Here is a 23244-nt window from a genome sequence, read left to right as displayed (position 1 = left end):
GTTTCTTCTTTTCCTTGGTTTTCCCAATATCTGGGACCCAATCAGGGTGAGGGCCCAGGAGCCACAAGCCCAGAGAGCAACATGCCTTTGTTCTGACCCCAGCTGTGCCTGGACGGGCACAGGACCTCCCCCAAGACAGAGCATGGTACACACACCAATCCAGGAGCCTGCCCTGGGGGCACGGGGGGAACTCTGAGATCATAAACTGTGCTTCGGCCAGGAGTACTGAGTTTTGCATTTGCCCTCCAGACCCACTCTGCCTTCTGCCTGCTGCCCACTCATGAGGTGACCTTATGAACTGCATCAACCTGGCTGGTTGTCTCTGGCCCCTGTTGGGTGAAGCTAACAGAAGGTGCCAGAAGGAGCAGGGAGGGCACGATATTTGCTCTGGGGACCCATCCCTGCCAGGTCACTGCTGTAATTTGGATTCGTCATGGGGCTGAAGGCTTGGCTCCTGGCTGGCAGCTCCTACCTCCCGGCTCACCCCTTCAGACACAGGGATGGCGGCTCCCCCTGTGGCGGCAGCCACCCTAGTTGGCGTCCCTGAGCCCTGCCTGCCTCCGTTACCCCCTGGACTTGCGCCGTCTGCTCTGCTGGGATTCTGACTAGAGCAAGTGCCACCTTGCCACGTCTCGCTTTACCAGCATATCCCAGCAGGTTGGGGATGTGTGGACTTGGAACCCTTGGTTTAAAATAGCATGTCTTTTCACATTATGAATTGCTCTGCGCTGTCTTTACTGTCCCCATCACTTTCCTAAACACTTGAAACCAGTGAAATCTGCATTAAGAGCCCTGTTCCCTCCCACAACAGACCCACTGTGTTCTAAACCACATCCGTGTCTCCTTCTCCACACTGGATGGCCCAGTTCAGAAGAGCAAGTTCAATGCTGGTGACAAGTTGCAAGGACTTGGGCTTGTTCTGGGCTGTTTCCATTTCGGGATGATTGTCACTGAAGACGAAGGGCACATTTTGTTACCAGTGATTCTTCTGCAGAAGAAGCTGGCGGGGCTGGAGCCCAGGGTGGAGGAGCAACACGCTCACCCCGGCGTTTGGGGTCTGCTGCTCTGGCTAAAATATGGGGGTAGGATTTGAAGGAAACAAGAAAGCTTAGGAAACGCGATCTAGGTGGGTGGTGACTGAAGGCAGTCGCCCGGGTGAGAGATGACATGGTCAAAGCCAAGAGCGTGGGGCAGCCACGAAGGCAAGTGACAGCGGTGAGAAACGCTCGGGCGCTCGCTGGGCAGGGCGTGCTGGTGAGCAGAGGGCCGTGCCACCAATCACGATGGGAATCCGAGGGACCCACGGTGGTAACGATGTTGGCGCTTTTGCTGTGTGCCTGGCAGCACGGCGAGTGGAGAAGAGAAACAGGAGCAACTCATGTGTCTCCCTCCCAGGCGCTCGGAGCCCAGCCCGTGCTGCCACAGGCAGGCTTTCGGGTCCTTGAGAAGCTCCGGTCTTGGAGTGGGACGCTCCGCAGGGAAGCCTGGGCTCTGCCACCAGCAAGCTGTGTGATCTCAGAGAAGTCCCTTTCCCTCTCTGGGCCAGTGCCTTTCCTTATTAACTAGTGCATGAGATTCCTGCCGCATCCCAAGCAGGGGTCCCTGAGCACAGCCCCACGGGAGAAGTGCACTTGGGAAGCGGCCCCGGCTGGCCCTCCCAAGGGCACGAGGCAGACTGGCTGTGGCCTCGCTGCCTGGGGAACCGGTGATCTGCGGTCACTCTTTGGGAAACGCTGGCTTGGGTCATTGTTGAGCTCCCTCCACCCTCCAGGCTTCTCCAAGGCCATGATCTTGAGTGTTTAGAATCTCTGCACAGTGGGCAGAACTAACAGCAATACCTTGAAATGTGGCCCATCTCGGGAATGGGTACGGGAAAGAGTTTCAGTCGTCAGGAGGAGGAGGGTGAGGATGGGGCGGGGCGCAGCGAGCGGGCGGAGCTGGGGATGCCCGCCCAGGCCGGGAGGTGCTGGCACCAAAGTGCATGCTGAGAAGGCATTTTGGGGAAAGGGAGGGAAGAGCTGTCCATCCCAAGGACAACCCTGACTGACAGAACCCTGAGCATTGTTCAGAAGGTGACAATTTGCATAAATAAGAAAAAGAAAGGTGACAGTTCTCTCTGCTTGTCAGCGTGCATCTACGAGGGCCTGGCTTCTCACGGTGAAGTCCCCGTGCTCATCTGTGAGCTTGTCACTCTCACCAAATAGAACAGAAAAAACAATAATTATTTATCTCTACGCATCCACGTCAGCATCACAACAAAAGCTCAGGGAAAAGAAGTCCGAGGAGGGGGTATGGATGACCTGTTTAGAGAACCCCTCAGGTGTACGCAGGCCCCCTCGAGGTCAGAGGAACTGAAAACTTCAGCCCCAGCAGATGAGGGGCAGAGCGCAGGAGGTGCCGTCCCCGCATGGCCGGGAGGCAGGAGAGGGGTCATCAATCAGACTCCCCTAAAGATGCAACTCACCCATGCCCTGGGAAGCCACCCGCTCGCCTGCCAGGATGCACTTGGGATGCCCTGTGAGACGCTGGGAAGGACATGGAGGTCTCTAACCAGCACTCAGCACCCCGGTCAGACTCAGACTGCCCCACTGTGAGAAACAGGGGAGACCATGCTGGGGGGCACAGCAGTCTGTGTGTGTGTGTATATGTGTGTGAGGAGAACAGGGCTGAGCCCCAGCTCATCCGCAGTCTGCTCCCACATCTATCCCATCCCACCCACCCCATCCCAACAAGGACCTCCCCGCCAAGATGACACCCAAATCTGGGGGCTTATGAGTCCCTCCTCTGCCTCCTCGGCTCACCCAGGCCACTCCCTCCTTCCAGACCCACCATGGAGGGTGGCTTCTGCTAGAAAGATGCCCCTGCCCGCACCCGGCCCACAGACCCACCTCCTCCCTCCACAAGAGCACAACGCCGTCAGTCTCCATCAGTTACTGAAACAAACGACCACTCAAGTTCAAGACCTTTGCTATCACTTGGTATCCGGAGCCTGGTCCAGGGTCTTGGCCCTGAGAAGGGCGCAAACTCTGAGTGTGGTGCCTGCGTGGATGGGCCAGCCTCTTTTGGGCACATTCAGCTGGGTGGACACAGAGGGCGTTTCCACCGATACAAGTGGCATTAGTCTTTCTGCAAAGAAATATCTGATTCTGCTTTCTGCTAAAGCCAAGTCTCTCGGTTTAATATTAGCAACGACCTTTCCTCTTTGCAAAGCCTATGGGCTCACTAACCAGCAAGATCACAGGGACACAGAAAGGAGGGTGGGGGAGGGGTGGAGAGGCCCCGCTTGCCCCCCAAACGCATCAGCCGTACAATTTGGTAACTGGCGTAATCAAACTACTTAAGAAACAACTGATTACTAATTGCTATTATTAAGGATGTCAGCATTCCATGATTTCACTGCTGATATATTATATACAAGTCAAGATGCTACTTGAATTCTTGATTGAAATAGAGAACTAGGGGCATGATGTTGTGTTTGGGGTGATGGTATTTAAGCATCTGGAGGCAAGTTAAAGAAATCCTAATTGGGTTTTTATTAAGAGATCTCACCCAGCAGCACGTATAGGTGGGGACCGAAGGTGGGTGGCGTGTGGTGGACACGGACCAAATGGAGCGCGCTGGCGGAAGTCGGCTGTTTGCTCCGCCGGCGCGCCTGCGAGCTGGCGCCAAGCATGCGGTGCCGTCGCGGTACATCTACCTCCCCTCCCTGCGCGTGGAGGGCCGCGGAGCCCACGGAAAACCGAGCGGGTGAATGTCAGCTGAACGAGCCCAGCCCCCGCCTTAGAGGACCCACATCTGAACCAGAGACAAGCGTGTGGGCGTTGCGGGCGGGCGCACCTGAGACGTGGTGTGATGAAAGCGGCAAGGGGCCAGCGGTGCCGTGACCTGGGGTCTCTGCCTTCCCTTAGCCCCCCACCCACATCCCCGCTGCCCGTGTGGTCTTGAAACTGTCAGTCCATCGCTCTGAACCTTACTTTCCTCATTTGAAAACGTGGGGTCGATGGAGTCCTCTCTCAGGGTGTTTCTTGCTTGAACCAGGGTTCAAAGACCAGTGACTTGTGTCTGTGGAAATTAACAAAACCCCGCTGCCTTACCGGGTGTGGTGCATCCTCAGACGCCTGTGCAGACCCGGCCTCACCTTCAAAGGAATGGCCGCCTCCAGGCCAGATGAGCAGGGAAGGTCTTGCCTGGGACGCTGGTGGGAGACTCGTTTATGGGCTTGAATCACCAAACAGCAACAGCTTGGCCTGGGGCCAGCTTTTTTTTTGGAGAGTTAAGTCCGCAGACCAAAGCACAGTGGCACTGGAATGAGGGCAGTGATGGAGGAGCCACGTGCAGTGAGGATGTCAGCACTGGGGGTGCATTTCCCAGGGGCTGTTGTCTTTCCCACTTTCCCAGCTGAGGAAAGTGAGGCTCAGAGAGGTTGAGTTTCACATCTCAGGTACCACAGGCGGAGGAGGTGGAAATCCAATGCTCTTTCCAGTGCTCTGTAATGCGTGTGATTGCCCTATGGCTGCATTTTACAGATGCAGACACCGAGGCCCACATGTGTTCCCTTACCAGCCAACAGCCAGTGAGGAGCAGAAGACAAATCAGGGATGTTTCCTGACTGGCAGTCAAGGGTTCTTGATGCATATCTACCCAGAGGCGTGTTGCAGGAAGGACCATGAAAAAACATCCCCAGTGAAGCTGTGTACAAACCTTTGACTTTACATCACATACTCACATACACACAAACACACACACATACAACACCAATAGCATGGAGGCCTTCACTTCAAATCAGATTAAGAAAAAACATGGATGAACAAGTAGGGTGCTTGGCTGCAGAATAAAAACAGAAATGGGAAGCTGGAGGTCAGTGACGACAGGGAAGGATGGAGAGGAAAGGGCCCTGCCGTCTCGGCTGCACACCCGGGTCAGTGCATGTGGGGGCAGGGAGACCCTGCTCGAAGCAAAATGAAATTAAACCTTTCTAAGTACTTATAAATCAGCACCTAATGACACTATCCCACCACCAGCCGGAGCATTGCTCTTATTACTTTGATTCACAAGCCAGGAAAAGATCCGGAATTATGCACAAATTATTGTCCCATCTTCTTAATTAACGCTGATTGCAAAATTCTTGCTAAAGTCCTTGCTAACAGACTCAATTATGCGCTGCCTGAATTGATTCACCCAGATCAAGTGGAATTTATTAGAAATACACTTTCCTACAATAACATCAGATTATCTTTGAATATAGTTAAATTATTTAGGAATAAAATGGCTCCAGCAGCAGCCCTGTAGCTTTAGCTACAGAAAAATATGTCCCACCACCTAGAATGAAGATATCCTTTGCTTTCTACCAGACACACACCCTAGGCTCTTTTTTCCCAAAGGTAGATTGAATCACTGTGGTGAGATGAGCTATATAACTTAGAGCTAATGGTCCAGCTTCGAAGCATATAAGCAGAAAGAGAAATCCTGCAGGGTCGAGTCTCAGCTCGCCCCAGGATGAACCGTCACTGCCTGTGGAACACAGTGAAATTGCAATTAGACTAAATCAGGGTATTTTCAGAATCAAAATTGAGAAACAGGCTAATAAAGAAATAATGTATGCTGATGACACACTTCTATTAGCATCAGTCCCCAGCGCGCTGGAGAGCTTTGAAAGAACAAAAAGAGACGAGGATAAGAGGCGAGAGGCTTTTCTACCTTTCCGGGATGACGCTGGCTCCCGCAACGGTGTGCTCTGCCTAGGATAAACATTTCCCAGAGACTGACTGGAGATGGCAACACACGACCCGTAGCCTGGTCCTGCTTTCCAGCATCGCCCAATGCCAAACTCAGCAGTCGGATATTGAACAGGAACTGGGCCTGCCCTAGCCGCCATCCCTGGCACACAGCAGGTGTGTGATAAATGTTAATAGACCCAATAGTGTATAGAGGACCCTAGAAGCCTCCGGGGTTGGCCCTTGAAAGATGAGCGTGGTCTCGACAGGCTGTGACGGGCAGGACAGGCACCCACACGGAGGGAGCACGGGGAGCCGGCGTGGGCGTACAGCCCGCCTCGCACAGGAAGGGGGCACCTGCTGGGACAGGGCTGTGTGAGTCAGAGGAGAGGGAGGGGCACCCAGGCAGGCCAGCTGGGACCGCATCGTGTGAGGCCGCAAATTCTAGACATGAGTGTTTACACCTCTTCGGAAAGGCAGTGAGGAGCCACTCAGCAACGGAATGAGATCATCTAATTTGGGGGGAAGAACTCTCACATATGTAGGAAGGCTGGAGGTGGAAAGACCGGTGCCAGGAGATACGGAGCTGCTGCACCCCCACGCTCCCTCCTCCTCCACCACAAAGGTCCCTATGCCAACGCAGTGTGCCCGGCCAGAGCAAAACCCTTCCCCACCTCCCTTGACACCAACAGCGGGCTGAACAGCAAGCAGGTCAAAGATGGCAGAGCAGTCAGTGAACATGAAAACAGATCAATAGAAAGTACCCAATCGGAAGAAGAGAAATTGAAATGATTGAAAATGAAATGACAGAGACTGCGGGACCGTAAAGAAGTTCTGACAGTCAACAGGAGGCCGAGAAAGAAGAGAAAGAGAATGGAGTGGAAAACATGCTTAAAGAAATAATTACCAAACTCTTCCCAAATTTGTTGACAGATATAAATGTATAGATTCAAGAAGTTCAGCAAACCCAAAGCAGGACAGATATGGGAGAAAAGAGACAAATACGTGTCTGGTGCCTGGATGCTCTGTTGACTGTTGCTGAGTCAAACCTGCGTTGCGGATAAAGAGCAGGTTTCATGGAGTGAAGGGTGGGAAAGGTATGCGGAGGAGAAGACGCAACAGCAGTGTCATATTTAGAGGTGCACGTAAGTTTCCTTCCCGCAAACCTGCAGTCGTTCCCTACGGCCCACATCGAAGCGACGGCAAACCACGGTCCAGGGGCCGGCTACCTGTTTTTATAAATAAAGTTTTATTGAAGCACAGGCATGCTCATTCATTTACGTACTGTCCAAGGCTGCTCGCATGCTACGACGGCAGAGCCGAGCAGTGGCTGCAAAGACCCTATGACCTACAAACCCTAAAATACCTACTAACTGGTGCTTCACAAAAGAGGCTTGGCAACCCCTGTCCAACAGAGTACAGTTTTTAGCAGGTGTCGAAGGGCCTACAAGATGTGCTGTGAGCTAGTTTACTGCATCATCTCTCCACATCCCTTCACCCGCCTGTACCCCAGGGACTCTGATGGAGAACAGTGCTACTCAGAGCTCAGAGGGAGGGAGGTGTTGCTCTGCAAAGTGTTGGCCGTGAAAATGGACAGTCAACATTTAGAAACATGGACAGCCACTTGACAATCAATGTAACACCCATGGGTGTGATTCCTGAACTTGTAATTCTGCTTATTTCTGTTTTATTGTTCCCTGTAATGAATTATTATTGTATTTTGAAAAAGAATCACGTGTGACGAATTGGGACCCCCTCCAAAAAAAAATCCCTGGTTCTTCACCTGAGGTGTTTGGGAAACTCGGGTCCAAATCGCCCTCAATCCATTTGGCCCTTCCTGGCCTCGGGCGGGGCACCTGTCTGCTCTCCTGTCTTCACCTGCTCTGGCAACACATCTGTCCGCCCTTCCAGGTGGCCTCAGGGTTCCCAGCCCAGTGCTGAGGGAGTTTGCCTGGCAGGATATGTGCTGGGGACCCACACCTGTGAGGGGCAGGGAGGAGGGCGATTGGCAGAGGGGCAGCTGCTCTGTGGCCCCACCATGCCGGGCCAGCCCCGAAGGGGAGCCTTGGAGCTGATACAGGGGTTAGAGTTTTCCCACATAGGGTCACAATGGGAGGACCTGTTCCAGGACCTGATCAGTCATTGGATCTGCTGTGTCGAGAAGTGTACTCTGGAATGAGGTGGCTCTCTACCCAGAAGGAGCTGACAGCCGGAGCGACAAGTCCTCCCTAACAGCAGCGTCTGGGCAACACACCTCTATGTCCACCAAAGGTCTAGAACCCGCTGCTGACCTCGGCTCTGGGCCCTCAGCCTGCGGCTCCTTTCCCCCCCAGACCCCGCCCTGCCTGCCTGATTGCTGCCTGGTCCCCAGGTGCCCGCCTCCCAGACTCCACCCTTGGCCCCACCAACACAGCCCTGAGGCCAGTGACGCCCATTTCTTGCTCAGCCCAGAATGACAGGACACAGCTCCCCCACCACAGGCCAAGAGGAGGAAACAGACACCCTCAGGGGTCAGGAGCCGTCCTTTCCTTCAGTTCCATCTGTGCTCGGCTCAGATGCCAGGGAAAGCCCGTCCTACCCACCCTTCCCATTGTGACTCTGAGATGTTACTCGATGCATTCTCATGTCACACCGGCACCTCCGTCAGGCAATGATCTCATTCCACTTGCCAGGTAACCTCTGCCTCGTCCCTCTCTCCCGCTAAGCGTAACACTCCTTAAAGGGAAGGATTTTTACTCTGAATGTCCGTAAGCCTCTAGTACCTAAAAAAAACTGCCCTGTATGTGTGCACTCGATATAGAATATTTCCAAGTGGTGTAGAAATTTACCCTTCCACCTGCATATGTGGGAGAGATCAGTTTCACTAAACTCTTCCAAAACTGAACTAAAAAAAAACAAAAAACCTCTTACACTTCAATAGGCAAAAAAAAAAAAAAAACCAGCAACAACAAAAAACCCCTCTTACTTTAGCTTGCTGTTTCAAGTCAGGAAAATTGGATGTTGTATTTATGCTTGGTAGCCATTCATGCTCCTTATCATGCCCTTTTCCTATTTTTCTGTTGGAAATTTGAAGTTCTCATTTTCTGCAAACAGGAAAATAAGGACAGGGGCACTTTACACCCGTCAGACATCGCGGGGCCCCACTTGGCCCTGGACAGATTTGCAGAACAAGCAAGCCGCTCCACCAGGCGCACCCCCGTCCTCAGCTGCAGGATTGGTAAATTTCTCATCTCTAGAAGGGACGTGAAGGATGATACGGATAACAATCAGGCCAAACCAACTTCAGGAGAGAAGTATTTTGCTCCCTGTGTGATGTTCATGAAAAACAATCAGTCTGAACATGCAATTTGTCTCAAGAGGCAGGAGCTGCAATTGCATCGTGTAATTAAATCCCCATGACAGTTGTCAGGGAACTCCGTCACCTTTCTCAGGGAAAGCTGTACTGAGGTGCTTCCCAGCACCGTCCCCTAAGTGCCCGCTGGGGACCAGGCTGCTGCATGTCACACTCAGCCACCGCGGACCGCAGCGCTCAAGGGCACCTTCACTTCTGAGCTTCCAGAAAAGCCCTCCTGGGCGAGCGATGAAACTGCACTTGACCTTTGGAGAAGATGGCATTCGTAATGAGAAGGGGCGGTGGCTTTGCAGGATCCGCGCTGGGCTGGGTAGCACCGTCAGGAAAGTAAGTCGGCGAGGTGTTTTGCCCTGTATTGCATTCTTCCACCCGATGGAGTGGGGTCTCTTAATAATGGGAAATCAGGGCAGACAATTTAAGTCATTATTAATAGATACACTTGATCTGCGGAAGTAAAATGTTTGAATGTTCTGTTAAATGAGGTGAGCTGTGCTAATATGTTATTCAGAGAGGAGGTCAGGATACGGTAACATTTTTGATGCTGACGTCTGCGTGACTAACTCCAGTGGAGGGGTGGGCTTGTCCTGGAGGGCTTAAAAACAGAGCCTGACACACCTGCCAGCTTTTTTTATTTTTTAATTTTTTTTTCTAATTTAGAAATGCTACAGGGAGTGGGGATGAAGGGGAGGCGGTTAGAAATTAAATAGGGAGAGTGAGGATGAAAAAAGATGTGAAAGTAAATCCACTCCAGGACCTGCGACTGCTGTGCCAGGTGGCAGGGGTGGCAGATTAGAGCCCAGTCAGGTTGAGCACATGGTCATTTATAGAAACAATTCATGCAGGAAGCAGAAAGTTGACCAGGATAACAGTGTCCACTGGCATATCTGAGAAGGCGCTCAGAACCTCACGATGTCCACAAGGGGCGGGGAGTGGATTCCTGCCCTACTGTGTCCATTAATTTGGACACTTGACCCCAGAGGAAGCCAGACATTTGCCCAACCGCCCTAGGAAAGAATCCACACGGTTGTCCTTTCCCAAGAGCACGGCCTGAACACGTGGAAAGTCACAGCCTGGAAAGCCAGCCGGACCCTGTGATAAACCCGCCTGCCCCCCGTTTCCGGTTCAGCTGAGTTGTCCACGAGGGCACCAGCAGAGCTCATCCTCAGACGCTTCTGAGGAAGAGAAAATCATTCATCAGTTTAACAGAGGATGCAAAGGTCCCGACATCACATGAACGTAATAATCACCATTTGAACACGACCGTTCGCGTATCTCATTATCATTCCAAGGTGGATTATTTTTCGTCTCACTTGATCCAGATGCAGAAATTCCCTCTTGTGAGCTGCCTACGCTACAAGACGTAGGATGGAGGACCGGTCTTTGTGTCTCCCGTGGACAAAACTTTATGCCTGTAAGTCCCAAAAATATTCTTTACAAAACTATATTCACACCCAGGGGACCACCTGAAGAGTTATTAGAGGCATTTAGTCTGTTCCCTCAATCATCCAGATAAAAGTTAGGCGTCCTCTCCGGCTTGCATTTTTGTCTTCTCTTTCTAAGTTCACGCCACACTCTGCAGTAAAAGGCCACTGCAATTAAATTTCTTTAGTACTCTGCCATGGTCCACCTGCACAAAGGAGGTTCCTCCATAAAATAGATACCACTTGAGAGTTCGTTTGAAAAACTAAAAGCATTAAACATACTGATGTGGAGAAAATCTTATTCATCAGAACCCCTCTCTTTCAAGAACGGCACTGTGCTTGTTCAGAAGAATTTCCTTGACCAGCTCCCTGGAGTAGAAGCTGAAACTAGCAAGGTCTGCGACCGCGTGGAACCACACGAAAGGGACAGGGCGGGGCGGAGGTGTTAATGGTTGCACCAGAGAGAGAGGAAGTCCAGATGGAGACTGGTGGAATAAGGCTGAACGAACTGACAGACCCTTCACTGCCTTCAGTATAGTTACCAAATCCGCTAAGGGTGTTGTTAGTGAGCTAGCTTGAAAGCAAACAAAGCAACCAAAACATACAGAACACTCACAGTCGAGCGGACACAGGGGTAGGGCAACGTGAGGTGGCAAAGCACAGGGGGTTCGGGGATTCCAGGGAGGTCTCTGGGTTACACAACGTCAGGGGTCCCAACCAGTAAGGGAACTTAAGCCGACATCTAACTGACCCAAGTTATTCTATACTGACCTGCTTTGAGTGTTTTAAAATAAAGTGAATTAATTTGCTGTACTTAGGTCACCTAGATTTAGGAATAAACATCAACACAGACTAACCTCTAAGCTTAAAAACAAGAAAGAGAAACCTCTAGTGCCGGAAACAGGAGCGCCCCCAGCAGTGAGGGGCAGCCTCAGCCACGTGATCCACAAGGACGGCAGGACCCTGTGGGCCTGGGGTGTCAGTGTGGGCCTGGGGCACTGCCTGAATCAGCCCGGGGCGCTGGTCTGCTGGGATCTTCTGGAATCCTGATTATGTCGTGCTCCACGTCACCCACCAGCGTGATACCCAGGGGTTCGTATGGTCACTCAGATCATCAGTAAGCATACTGTACAGTGTCAGCCTGTGAACAGAGCCTGGGCTTCCCTTTTGAGCAATGGTCCTCAGCCTTGGCTGCACATTAGAAGCAGCTGGGAAGTTTCTAACGGTCCTGATGCTCAGGCTGCACCCTCCAACACATCACATCAGAATTTCTCAGGTTGAGATCCAGGCATCAGTGTTTTTTCAAAGCTCCCCAGCAATGCCATTCTACAGCCATGGTTTGAACCCCTGCCTTACAGGTACCATGAGTGTTATTTCTCCAGTGGGAGTTTGTAAGCAAGATTTTCCTTAAAAAGAGATCCAGATTTTTTTCTATTTTCTCTAAAAGGTTTTCAACTTTCTATTACAGGCTGAACCATTCATACCGTTGCCTACATCTCTTTGCATGTTAATGAGATAACCATATCACAAGAAAACCCTTTCAGTCCATGCTGACTTCTTCCTATTGACCCACAGAGCTTCAAGTGCCCCCTCTTCCTTTTCTAAATCCTCCCAACCCATCTTTTTCATGATCCATTCAGGGATTTTGCCCAGGATTGATGTCAATTCAGACCTTAAGGAATCAAGAATTTTTCCTATTTGAAAACTAAAACCCTGGTCTTCTGGTCCTTCTTCTGTTTGATCACAGTTTCTCAAAGATTTTGATGATTACTGAGCAACTTCATACACAAATTCCCTCTTGGAAGAAACTGAGCTTTCATATGGACCAAAGTAGACAGAGAAGATAAGACCTGAGTTGCATCTTGAAGGCTATGCATTGCCTTTTAACCAAACTGATAAAGGCGAGGATGATAAAAAAATGGCTTGATCCAGGCAAAGTATGGATGGGCATGACTGGTGTGCAGCAGGCAACAAGGAACCCAACCAAGAGCGCTGGGTCAGGAGACAGCGTTAATCACGTCACTAAAGGACACTGTTCGGCCGGTGGGAAGGGCAAGAAGGAACTACTGTGTGTTAGGGTCCTATGTCACTGCTTGTTTCCATGTGGCCCTTTTTTAAATTATTGAATTACAGTTAACATAAATATTATATTAGTTTCACTATTTTTATACATTATGAAATGTTCACTGAAATAAGACTAGTTACCATCTGTCACCATTAAAACTTCCAATATTATTGACTAAACCCCTATGTGTAAGACGGTGGCCCAGTTTCATTCTTCTGCATGTACTGTCCAGTTTTCCCAGTACCGTTTATCAAAGAGACACTCCCCCGTCGTGTATTCCTGCCTCCCTTATTGTGGACTCACTGGCCATATGTGCATGGGCTTATTTCTGGGCTCTGTTCTGTTCTGTCAATCTCTATGTCTGCTTTCATGCCAGTACCATATTGTTTTAATTACTAAAGCTTTGTAGTATAGTTTCAAGTCTCCGAATGTGATAACTCCAGCTTTGTTCTTCTTTCTCAAGAATGCTTTGGCTGTTTGAGATCTTTTGTGGCTCCACACAAATTTTAAGATTATTTTTTCTAGTTCTGTGTAAACTGCCACTGGTGTTTTGATACGATGGCATTCGATCAGCAGGTTGCTCTGGGCAGTTTGACTATTTTAATGATACTGATTCTTCGCATACATGAGCACCAAATATCTTTCCATTTGTTTGTGTCACCTTTCATTGTCACCTTTCATTGTGTCACCCACCACCTTATAATTTTCCAAGCACAGGTCTTTTACCTCTTTAGGTAAGTTTGTTCCTAGGTATTTTATTCTTTTTGATGCAATTGTAAATAGGATTGTTTCTTCATTTCTCCTTCTAATAGTTTGTTATTAGTGTATAGAGATACAATCGATTTCTGTATATTAATTTTACATCCTGCAAATTTACTGAATTCATTTATCAGTTCTAGTGGTTTTTTGATGGAATCTTCAAGGTTTCCTATATATCGTATCATGTCATCTGCAAATAGTGACAGTTTTACTTCTTCCTTTCCAATCTGAAAGACCTTTTATTTCTCTTTCTTGCCTAATTGCTGTGGCCAGGACTCTATGTGTTCCTTGAGGGCAAATGTGTTATATTTTTTGTCTCTGAATCCCCAAAACCTAAGAACCCATAACGTTATTTATGTAATACATAAATGATTATTGAATGAATAGGTTGACTTTCAGCCATTTGCAGGGCTTTTTGCTTTTGCTTTCATTATGCTTGACTTTTTAAAATCTGAGAGTCATACACACAGCTATTCCTCTTCTTTAAAGCGACAACAGCTCTGCCGTGCTTTGGAACCGATCCACACGTCCTCCTTGTGAAGCCAGTCCTGTCTGCCATGAGCTATTTTTAAAGCTCTTACAAAGAACCAAGTGTGTTTCTGGACTACTGCTCCCTACCCACTGGAGTCAAGCTTGGATATTCAGAGCACTGTTGACAAATATAACGCTTGGAAGGCTATATTTAGCACAGAACACATGGTGGAGGGGCTCTTGCCCCTGAACTCACCTCCAGGGTCCCACCCCTTTTAAAAATAACTCATGACAACACATATCAGGTAGGAAAGAATGCTCCAGTGTAACGCGAAGTTCAGGCTCAGGCTGGAGCCGATTATGACCGCACATGAAATGTCTTTCAGAGGAGCATCGAACTACATACTACCAGTCTGAGAAAGTAACAGGGCAAAATGGCTATGTTTAAAGAAATGAAATATCCGGAGAATTAATATTGCTAGCGAAGTCACTAGAGCAACTACAGAATATGGGGGGTGGGGGGAAGAGGGGAGAGTAGATGGCTTTACTCTAGCGTGCACTCGACGAGGGAAACGCTCCCCGTAGCGTTGCTGTCCATCATTTTCCATACACACATGCCTCTTGGGTCCAATGAAGCCTGGATGTTCCTCGCAAACGTGGTCTGGATGTTCTTTACCTCTGTGTTTCCCACAGCACCCAGCAAAGGTACACTTTAAAACAGGTGAGATGAGTTTTCAAAGAGCCCTCATGTTGTGGAGAAAAAGGAACCCTCCTACACTGCTGGTGGGAATGTAATTTGGTGCAGCCACTATGGAGAACAGTATGGAGGTTCCTTAGAAAACTAAAAACAGACTTACCCTATGATCCAGCAATCCCACCCCTGGGCATATACCTGGAGGAAACTCCAATTTGAAAAGACACCTGCACCTCAACATTCATAACAGCACTATTTACAATAGCCAAGACATGGAAGCAGCCTAAATGTCCATCAGCAAAAGACTGGATAAAGAAGTTGTAGTATATATACACAATGGAATACTACTCAGCCAGCAAAAAGAATGAAATAATGTCATTTACAGCAACATGGGTGGACCTGGAGAGCATCATACTAAGTGAAGTGCGTCAGACAGAGAAAGACAAATACTATATGCTATCACTTACATGTGGAATCTAAAAAGAAAAAGACACAAATGAACTTATTTATAAAACAGAAACAGACTCACAGACATAGAGAACAAACTTTTGGTTACCAGAGGAAAGAGGGAGGAGAAGGATAAATTAATAGCTTGGATTTGCAGATACTAACTACTACATATAAAATAGATTAACAACAAGGACCTGCTGTACAGCACAGGGAACTATATTCAATATCTTGTAATAACCGGTAACGAAAAAGAATAGATATGTATAACTGAACCACCATGCTGCACACCAGAAGGTAACACAACATTGTAAATCAACTACACTCCAATAAAAAAATAAATTTTTTTAAAAATTTTAAAATAAAGAAACTGCCCCCAAAAAAGAGAGAGTCCTCGTGGAGAATACAATGGACAAGGTGTTCTGAAACTTGGTAAAGCATCTTTATACGTGGGGAAAGGTGAGCTGTGCAGGGAACCGCATGCCTCAGCATCCAAGTCCCTGCCCTTGGCCAGGCAAGAGTCCAGGTTACCACCTTGCTCTTCCCTAAGGGAAGAGGTAGCAGGTGGCCAAGAGTAAAAGAAAGAACTACTGAGGAACTGGCGTGTAGCTGAGCAAGTTTCTAAGAGCCCAATGCATAGGTTCTTCCAAGCATTTGCATTGAGGACCTGTGGTGGATGAAGCACTGTGCTAGGTACTAAAGAGGTGAAGAAGCAGAAGCTCATGGTCAGATGGGGACACAGACGAGTGACCAGCAGGGCCAGCACCAGAGACGGGGTGCTGGACAGACAGCAGGACCAGCAGAGGCGATGGAGAGAGCAGGACATGGGAAAAGGGTGTTCCAGGCATCCAGGGGACGGAGGAGGTACAGCCTCGTGAGCCCTTGACTTCAGGTCTTTTTTCCTGCTGTCTCTTCGCTGTTTGTTTGATTGCAACACCACATAGTGACGGGTCCCACGGGTCCCTGGTCTGCCGCTGGCACCGAGGGGGTGGGGACCACGGTTACTCACACCTCCCTCGGGTCTCTGTGCCTGACCCTCCCAGGCATGTGCTTCCCTGCTTCCCTGGGCCAGTCCAGGCAGTGCCCTCTTGACCCTCCTTCCTTCCTCCAGCCTCTGGTCACGTTTTTTACTGTAACTCACAGACATCATGGAGCCTGTAGCCCCACCACAGTGGCCCATTCCAGCTTCCTCGCAGGGGAAAACCAAGAATTGGAAAAAATACATGAGAATCGTGTTTTATCTATGTTATCAGAGAAGGTGGCCTTATTAATTTTGAGGCAATAAAACAAAGCCCTGAACTACACTGCAGCGAGGAACTAGAAAGTTACTCAAAGAGCTGTTACCATCCATTAAAAAAAAAATCGTGGCATCTGTCATCTTGGGCAACAGACGCACATTTGGGGATCCGTTCTCAACAACTAGAAGGAACTCACAGGCCACCGGGGACCCCACAGGATGCCTTTGGGAATCCCGGGTCTGTCCTACGGAGCCTCCGCCAGGGATGCTCGTGCAGAGCCTGGTCACTTGCAGCATCCCGCCGGCCCTTCCTCGCTCATGCTCAGGGCTGGTGCAGCCCCCAGAACACACATCGTGCACCACTGGCCACGGCAGCTGAGGGGGTGGAAGAGACAAAGACACCCTACAGGGCAGGAAAGAGGAGCCCCGCCTATGCCAGGGTGTCTGCCTCGCCGTGTGGAGAGCTGTTCTGGAGACACAGATGTGTGTCTCTGGAGTTTACATCAATATGATCACAAGAGGGTGGCTGAGCACTTTGGTGTCTCGGTGGTCACCTGATGCTGGTCATATCAAGTGACCGTTATCACATCGGAGCCCACAGGAGTTAAAAATACACCGCCACCAAACCCCAACTGGACGACAGTTGAGCAATGACAATAGAAATAGCTCACACGCCACAAGGCCATCTTTCCCCTTCCTGGAGAACTTTCCTGAGATCATCGCAATGGAGAGCCAGCCAGAGCCAGTTAGAGGGCAACTTCAGATCTTTCAGAAGACGGAAAAAGAGCCTCAAGCAAGAACCGGGCCCCCAGTGCTTGAGTACCATGCAGCCCTGGTCACGGGAGACCTGGGCCGTCTCAAGCCCCTCATGGACCAGTTCTTCCAGGACGCCAACGTGGTGTTTGAGATCAAGAAGGATGAGATGGAGTGGCAGGCAAAATCGGCAGGCACGTTTGGACTGTCAGGTACCTTTGCTCCTTTAAAGCTCGGTTATTTATTTTTAAGGAGTTATTAACACGCCTCTGAAAGTATGACTCCAGGGTGTAGACTGCGCATACGGGTGCTGCATTTAACACGGTCGAGCAGAATTCATCAACAAGCCAAATTTGGTTTGCAAGATTTTTAAGATGTAGGTCTTAGGTGATGGGATACGAGAGATCAAATTGGAAAGGCCAAACGGCTGTGGAGGAGCACGCATCCGACGCTGGAGGTGCCGCCTGTCTTTAAAAAGGAGCTTTGGTTTAGGTGTTGATCTGCCAGTGGCTGCGTCGGGCAGCCAAGGAGGCAGGAGATAAAGTACGCCTCTCCTTCGACTGCACCCGGGGCAGGTCCCTGGCGGGCAGTGCTGGGCAAGTTTCCCTAGGAATCCGTGAACACCACACTCTAGCCAGGTAGCTGGGGCCCAGCCAGCATCACAGAGGGAGAGCTCTCAGGATCTCCTGGAACCCTGGGGAGCCGGAGGAGGGGGAAGAAACCAGAGGTCCTCCTTAGGTCATGTACGTCTGCATTCTTGCCACCTGAACAGTCGCTATGTGCTGGGCAGGCAAGCGTACCCCACACAGAGAGACGCCCCCTCGCCCCCACTCAGGGTGAATGGGATGGCTGACCACCAGGCTGCAGCCTGGCTTCCTAGGCTGGCCCTCTGCACTGGGCACCTTCCTGCTGCGCGTCCTGAGGATTGCAACACATGAACACCGAGAGGGTTCATGTGTTGCAATCCACAGCAGCTCTGCCAGACTGTGAGGATTTGAGACCCTGTGGGCAGTGGGGCCATCAGCCAGTGCCCCGGGCCCCTGACTCGTCAGCTCTAGGTGGCCTCGAATGAGGAAGGGCGGTTTCAAAGCACTGACACCGTCTGTGTGAACCGCACACAGGAGAAGGCAACACAAACGCTGCCAAGGAGCCAGGCCGCGCAGAGCAGCCAGCGAGGCAGCAGGGGCTGGGGGCAGGCTAACGGGGATCCCGCCTGGGCAGCAGCCCCTTCCAGCCAAAGGCACCCTTTTGGGATCTCCTTTTCTCCGCCTGAGCCAGGTGGGGCACACATATTCCTCCAAAGGGCTAGGTGATGATTCAATCAATAGTGCCAACTGCCTGTTCAATGAATGTTTTTTTTAAATCACATGCCTCCCAGCCCTGGACACACACACAGGCTCAAATGTTGCAATTTCAAATAGATATTACTGGTAAACTACAGTCTGAATCAAAGTCTCCTTCCTTTTTACCCCTTAATCTTTCTGCCCCTAAGTCCAGCAGTTTCTACGGCACATCTGTACAACAGCAGGTTAGAGCATCCGGGCAGTGGAGGGACATGGGCTGCTGTCGAGCCAAGGACCACCCAAGAGCTAGTGCTGGCCCAGGCGCAGGCTGGGAGTGGAGAGAGGGTGGGCACTGCTGGATCCCGCGCTGGATTTCAGACCAGCCACCTGACTTCTTGCAGCAAGTCCAGCAGCAGAAATGACAAAACCATGTCTGAGAGCAGTGGGCCCCCTCGGCTCTCTCTCACATGAGGACTTTCTGGTGGCCAATTCCAGCTCGTCCTGAAGGGAGCCAGGGGGAAGGGGGTCCACTTAGCAGGTTCCCAGTGGCCGGCCCCTCAGTACCACACCCATGATGGAATGCTGGCCCCATTGAGCCCACAGTCCCGGGGAAGCATGCGCACAGAGGAGCTGATGTTCGGAGGGATGTCGCATGTGGGGAGAACCCTGCTTCTGTGTTCCTCCTGGTGGCAGAACCTGGGCCAGGGGATGGGAAACAGAGGAAGCTGATTGCTGATGCAGATTTTCTGGTTGAGAGAGCTGCCTCAGAACAGGATTCTCTTGAAGGCCTGATGGAAGCTCATCGCTGCCTCCAGGGACCAGAGAGGGGCCTAGCCCTAAGCTACGGCTGTCCCAGATGCCCACCCATGGCCCCTTCCCATCAGTCCGTGGCAAGACTTGGAATCTTGGGTGGGGGAACTGATGGGGGTTGGAGTAGGGTTGGGAACTTAGCAAGCCCTAGAAGATGGAATATCGCCTTCCTGGCCCCGCAGTAAGTAAACTTCCTGTCGAATCAAGAACCAGGAGCTGGGCCCTGCGAAAATGTAGGTCATTGTTCTCATCAAGGACCACAGCCATCCTCCACCCTCAAACCAGACCTGGTCTCCACTGGAAAGGGCAGCCCAAATCACCCCAGACCCATGTCCCCAGGGCCTCTGGCCACCACCATCCACCACCAGAACAACAGGCCCCCTCCCCCGACACCGAGCATGCACAACCTCCCGGCTGGGCCTTGGGGACGCAGGGCAGGCTCGAACGGTGCACTGCTTGGAGGTAGGTAATTATGAGTGGTCTTTCAAAACTGCTCAGCATGGGTCCCGGGAAGGAGGTGGCCTGTGAAAAGGGTCTCCTCCGCAGCTCATTACAGCCACGGTATCGATTCTTCCATCATTATCAGAAGGCACTCCTGCCATGTGAAATCCTGTCCCTTGAAGTGTATTCACCAGGGACAACTTTCCCCCATCTCCAGGAGCGCTCCTGGCCGCTAACAACCTTCCACGGGCCTTTTGAAAAGAGCCCGAAGTTTTCAGAAAAGTGAAATGTATGGCACTTACTCCATTCATCCCTCAAGAAAGAACGACGCTACACACACACGTACACACGCGCGCACACAAAACCCTAAAAAGCACAAAGAAACGAACCAGAACTGCGCTCAATGCGGACCACCGCCTCAAAGCGCGCTTCTGAAACGCAGCCACCTCCGAGACAATGAAACCTCCTGAGTCCTTCTCTCGAGCGGCCTTGGTGATGTGGGTCCCTTTGTTTTGCCTGTTGTCTTCTCCTCTTAATGATAGAGGGGTAAATCGGGGGCTGATAGAGGACTAGGATTCCAGAAAAATCTACAGCTCACGTTCCTCCCTCAGGCTGCCCCTAATTTAGAGCCTGGAAAACGTGAATTCCTCACTTAAATTCTCCCACTGTCCACTCTGCTCGTCCAGCTTTTGACTCCTCAAACCTAACCCGAACCCTAACCCGAGTCCCCAGTCACCCCCATATTCGGCAAAACCCTCTTGCTTCTCAGTAGCCCCACCCCGCATCTCTCGGGCTCAGTTTCAGTCTCTGCTTTGTGTTTCTCCTCCTGTGTCTCCAGCCCTGTCTTCTCAGTGTGTCTCTGCTCCGTGTGCTGTCACACGCTCTTCCTCCCTTCTTCCTCCACTTCTCGTTCCCTTCATTTCTCTCTGCCCCGCTCTGTCCGCTAGGCCTCCCTCCATCCCTCATCCCGTGTGCGCGCCTACCTGGACGACACCAGGTTTCTCTGTCCCTAACCTTGCGCATCTTTGCGTGTCTCTGGACACCCCTACCTGGTCCTTAACTTCTAAAGATGGTTTCACCCTCTGTCAGCCTTGCTGGACGCCGCCCCCCGCCAGTGCCCCCACTCAGCTTACCTCTCCCCGCCCCAGGCCTCTGGACCCTGGAGTACAAGCGCGAGCTCACCACCCCGCTGTGCATCGCCGCGGCCCGCGGCCACACGGCCTGCGTGCGCCACCTCCTCGACCGCGGCGCGGACCCCGACGCCAGCCCCGGCGGCCGCGGCGCCCTGCACGAGGCCTGCCTGGGGGGCCACACGGCCTGCGCCCGGCTGCTGCTGCAGCACCGCGCCGACCCCGACCTGCTCAGCGCCGAGGGCCTGGCGCCCCTGCACTTCTGCCGCACGGCCGCCTCGCTCGGGTAAGGACCCGCGGCCCCGGCCACCCCCGCCCCCGCCCCCTGCCCCCGGGGCCCCGGACGCGCGGCCTGGGACCCCGTCCCCGCCGCCCTCGCCGCCCGGAGCCCGCCCGGAGCTGGGCCCCGCCCACCGCCCCACCCCGCCCGCGGGCCCCGCCCACAGGCCCCGGGCCCCGGGCCCCTCCCGCCGCCTGACCCCACCCGGGCCGGCCCGGGAGCCCCGGCCGCCGCCGCCGCCGCCGCCGCCGCCGCCCTCGCCGGCCATCCGCGCCCCGCGGCGGCCACCCGGCCCGCCCCGCCCGGGCCCCCCGCCCTGGCCTCGGGCCCCGGCCCCGGGCCCGCGCGGCTTTAATTAGCGCTTGATTGCGAGCGCGAGGGGGGAGGCGCCACACGGAGGTAATGAGCCGGTGATCACCGGCCTGCAGACGCCGGCGCTGGAGAATGCTAAAAGGCCACTGGCGGGGTTGGAGGCTGAAGAATTAGGGGTTTTAATGATAATTTTATGCAGAATAATTGTCACAGTGTGACATAAATGGTTAGCTCCTCGGGCGGGGCTTCAGAGCCCCGCAAGCAGGCAGAGCTGTGCCCGCATTTTCGGGGCCCACTCCCCACCCCCCACCCCCAGGTGCGGGGTTCTGCTGCCGCCGGGTCCGGCCCCGCGGGTGTCCGTGCAGAGTGTCTGTGCCCTCGGGGTCCAGTAGGTCCCAGGAGAAGCGGCGGGGGTCACCGTGTCGCTGCACGGGATTCATGTTCCGGTTTCTCAGCTTGTACTGTGTCATCTCGACATTTCTTTTAATCTAAATGTTCTAGTCCCTGTTCTTGGGATGAACATTCCTTGGCCTTCTCTATCTATGATGAGGATTAAATAAAATCACCATGTTAAGTGCAGACAGGCAGGACCAAGGCAGGAGCATCTCCTACCAATGTCACCCGTGCCCAAAGTAGGGACTCAGAAAGGCTCGTGGACCACCAGGAGACTTGACAGTGACTGAAGGAAACAACTTTCTAACAATATATTTTTTTAAAGCAGCTTTACTGAGGTGTGAATTGCATATAGTAAGCTGCACATGTTTAAAGCATACAATTTGATAAATTCGGGCATAGGTGTGCACTCATGAAACCATCCCTATCATCAAGACAGTGAACCCACCCACCACCATCAAAAGGTTCCCTGGCCCCATTGTAACCTCTCCCAACCCCCTCCTCCATTACTCCACTGATCTGCCTCTTGGGCTGTGTAGTTTAGTCTGAATATGCTAGAATTTTATGTAAATGGAATGTAAGTCTCTTTTGTCTGACTTCTTCCATGCAACAGTGTTACTTCGAGAGTCATCGTATTCTTGTGTGCATCCGTAATTCACTCCCTTTCATAGTGGAGTGGTATCCCATGTTATGGGTGTGCCACAATGTGTCTATCCATTTATACACTGAAAGACATTGGTTGTTTCAGGCTTGGGGCTGTTACAAATGAAGCTGCTGTGAACATTTGTGCACCAGCCTTTGTATGGATATACGCTTTCATTTCTCCAGGACAAATACTAGGAATTGGAGTGGCTGGGTCACATGATATGATGAAAAGATGATCTTTTAGGAAACTGCCACGCTGCTTTCCAAACTGGTTGTACCGTTTTACATTCCCACCAGCAAGGTGTGAGTGTTCTAGTTGCTTCACGTCCTCACCAATACTTGGCATGGTCACTGGCTAACTATAGACATTCTATAGGTGTTTACAAGTACCCCCTTGTAGTTTTGATTTGCAGTTCCCTAATGGCAAGTAATAGTGGACATCTTCTCAAGTACTTATTTGCCACCCATTTATCTTCTTCAGTGAAGCGTCTGTTCAAATCTTGTGCCCATTTTTCAGATTGGGTTGTTTGTTTTCTTCTCAAATGTTGAGATTTCTTTAAATATTCTGGATACAAGTCCATTGTCAGGCATGTGATTTATAAATATTATCTCCCAATCTCTGGTTTATATTTTCTTTCCTTAAAAGTGTCTGTTGAAGAACAGAAGTTCTTACTTTTGGTGGAATCCAGCTGATCATTTTTTTTTCTTTTCTTTTAGGGGTTGTGTTGGGTTATTTTATCTAAAAAAATCTTCACCCAACAAAGGCCACAAAAATTTCCTCCTGTGTTTTCCTCTAGAAATTAATAACTTTCTATGTTGCAGTTAAGTTTATGAACCATTTTGAGTTAACTTCTGAATACAGTGGGAGGAACAGACATGGATGTAGGTACTTTGTTGATGACCTCTTCAAGACTGAGACAGCACCCTTCTATTTCTAGTTTGCTGTGAGTTTTTACCATAAATGGATATTGAATTTTCTCAAATGCTTTTTCTGCATACATTGAGTTGATCATATGGTGTGGTTTTTTTTTTTTAGT

At 51.1% G+C, this 23244-nt stretch overlaps 1 protein-coding gene across 1 annotated transcript in view; it reads left to right on the top strand.

Moving 5' to 3' along the window:
* ASB18 (ankyrin repeat and SOCS box containing 18) overlaps positions 1–23244 on the top strand; it is a 55078-nt gene that overhangs the window by 1641 nt on the left and 30193 nt on the right. Inside the window, exons 2-3 of the mRNA XM_072961888.1 lie at positions 16991–17125; positions 20596–20863. Of these exons, the coding sequence (XP_072817989.1) occupies positions 16991–17125; positions 20596–20863 (403 nt within the window). The remainder of the gene's footprint in view (positions 1–16990; positions 17126–20595; positions 20864–23244) is intronic.

The sequence above is a fragment of the Vicugna pacos genome, chromosome 5 (genome assembly GCF_048564905.1).
Source record: "Vicugna pacos chromosome 5, VicPac4, whole genome shotgun sequence".
In the NCBI taxonomy this organism is placed as follows: Eukaryota; Metazoa; Chordata; class Mammalia; order Artiodactyla; family Camelidae; genus Vicugna; species Vicugna pacos.
The sequence above is the reverse complement of the archived record's forward strand: the minus strand, read 5'-3'. Positions and strand labels throughout refer to the sequence as shown.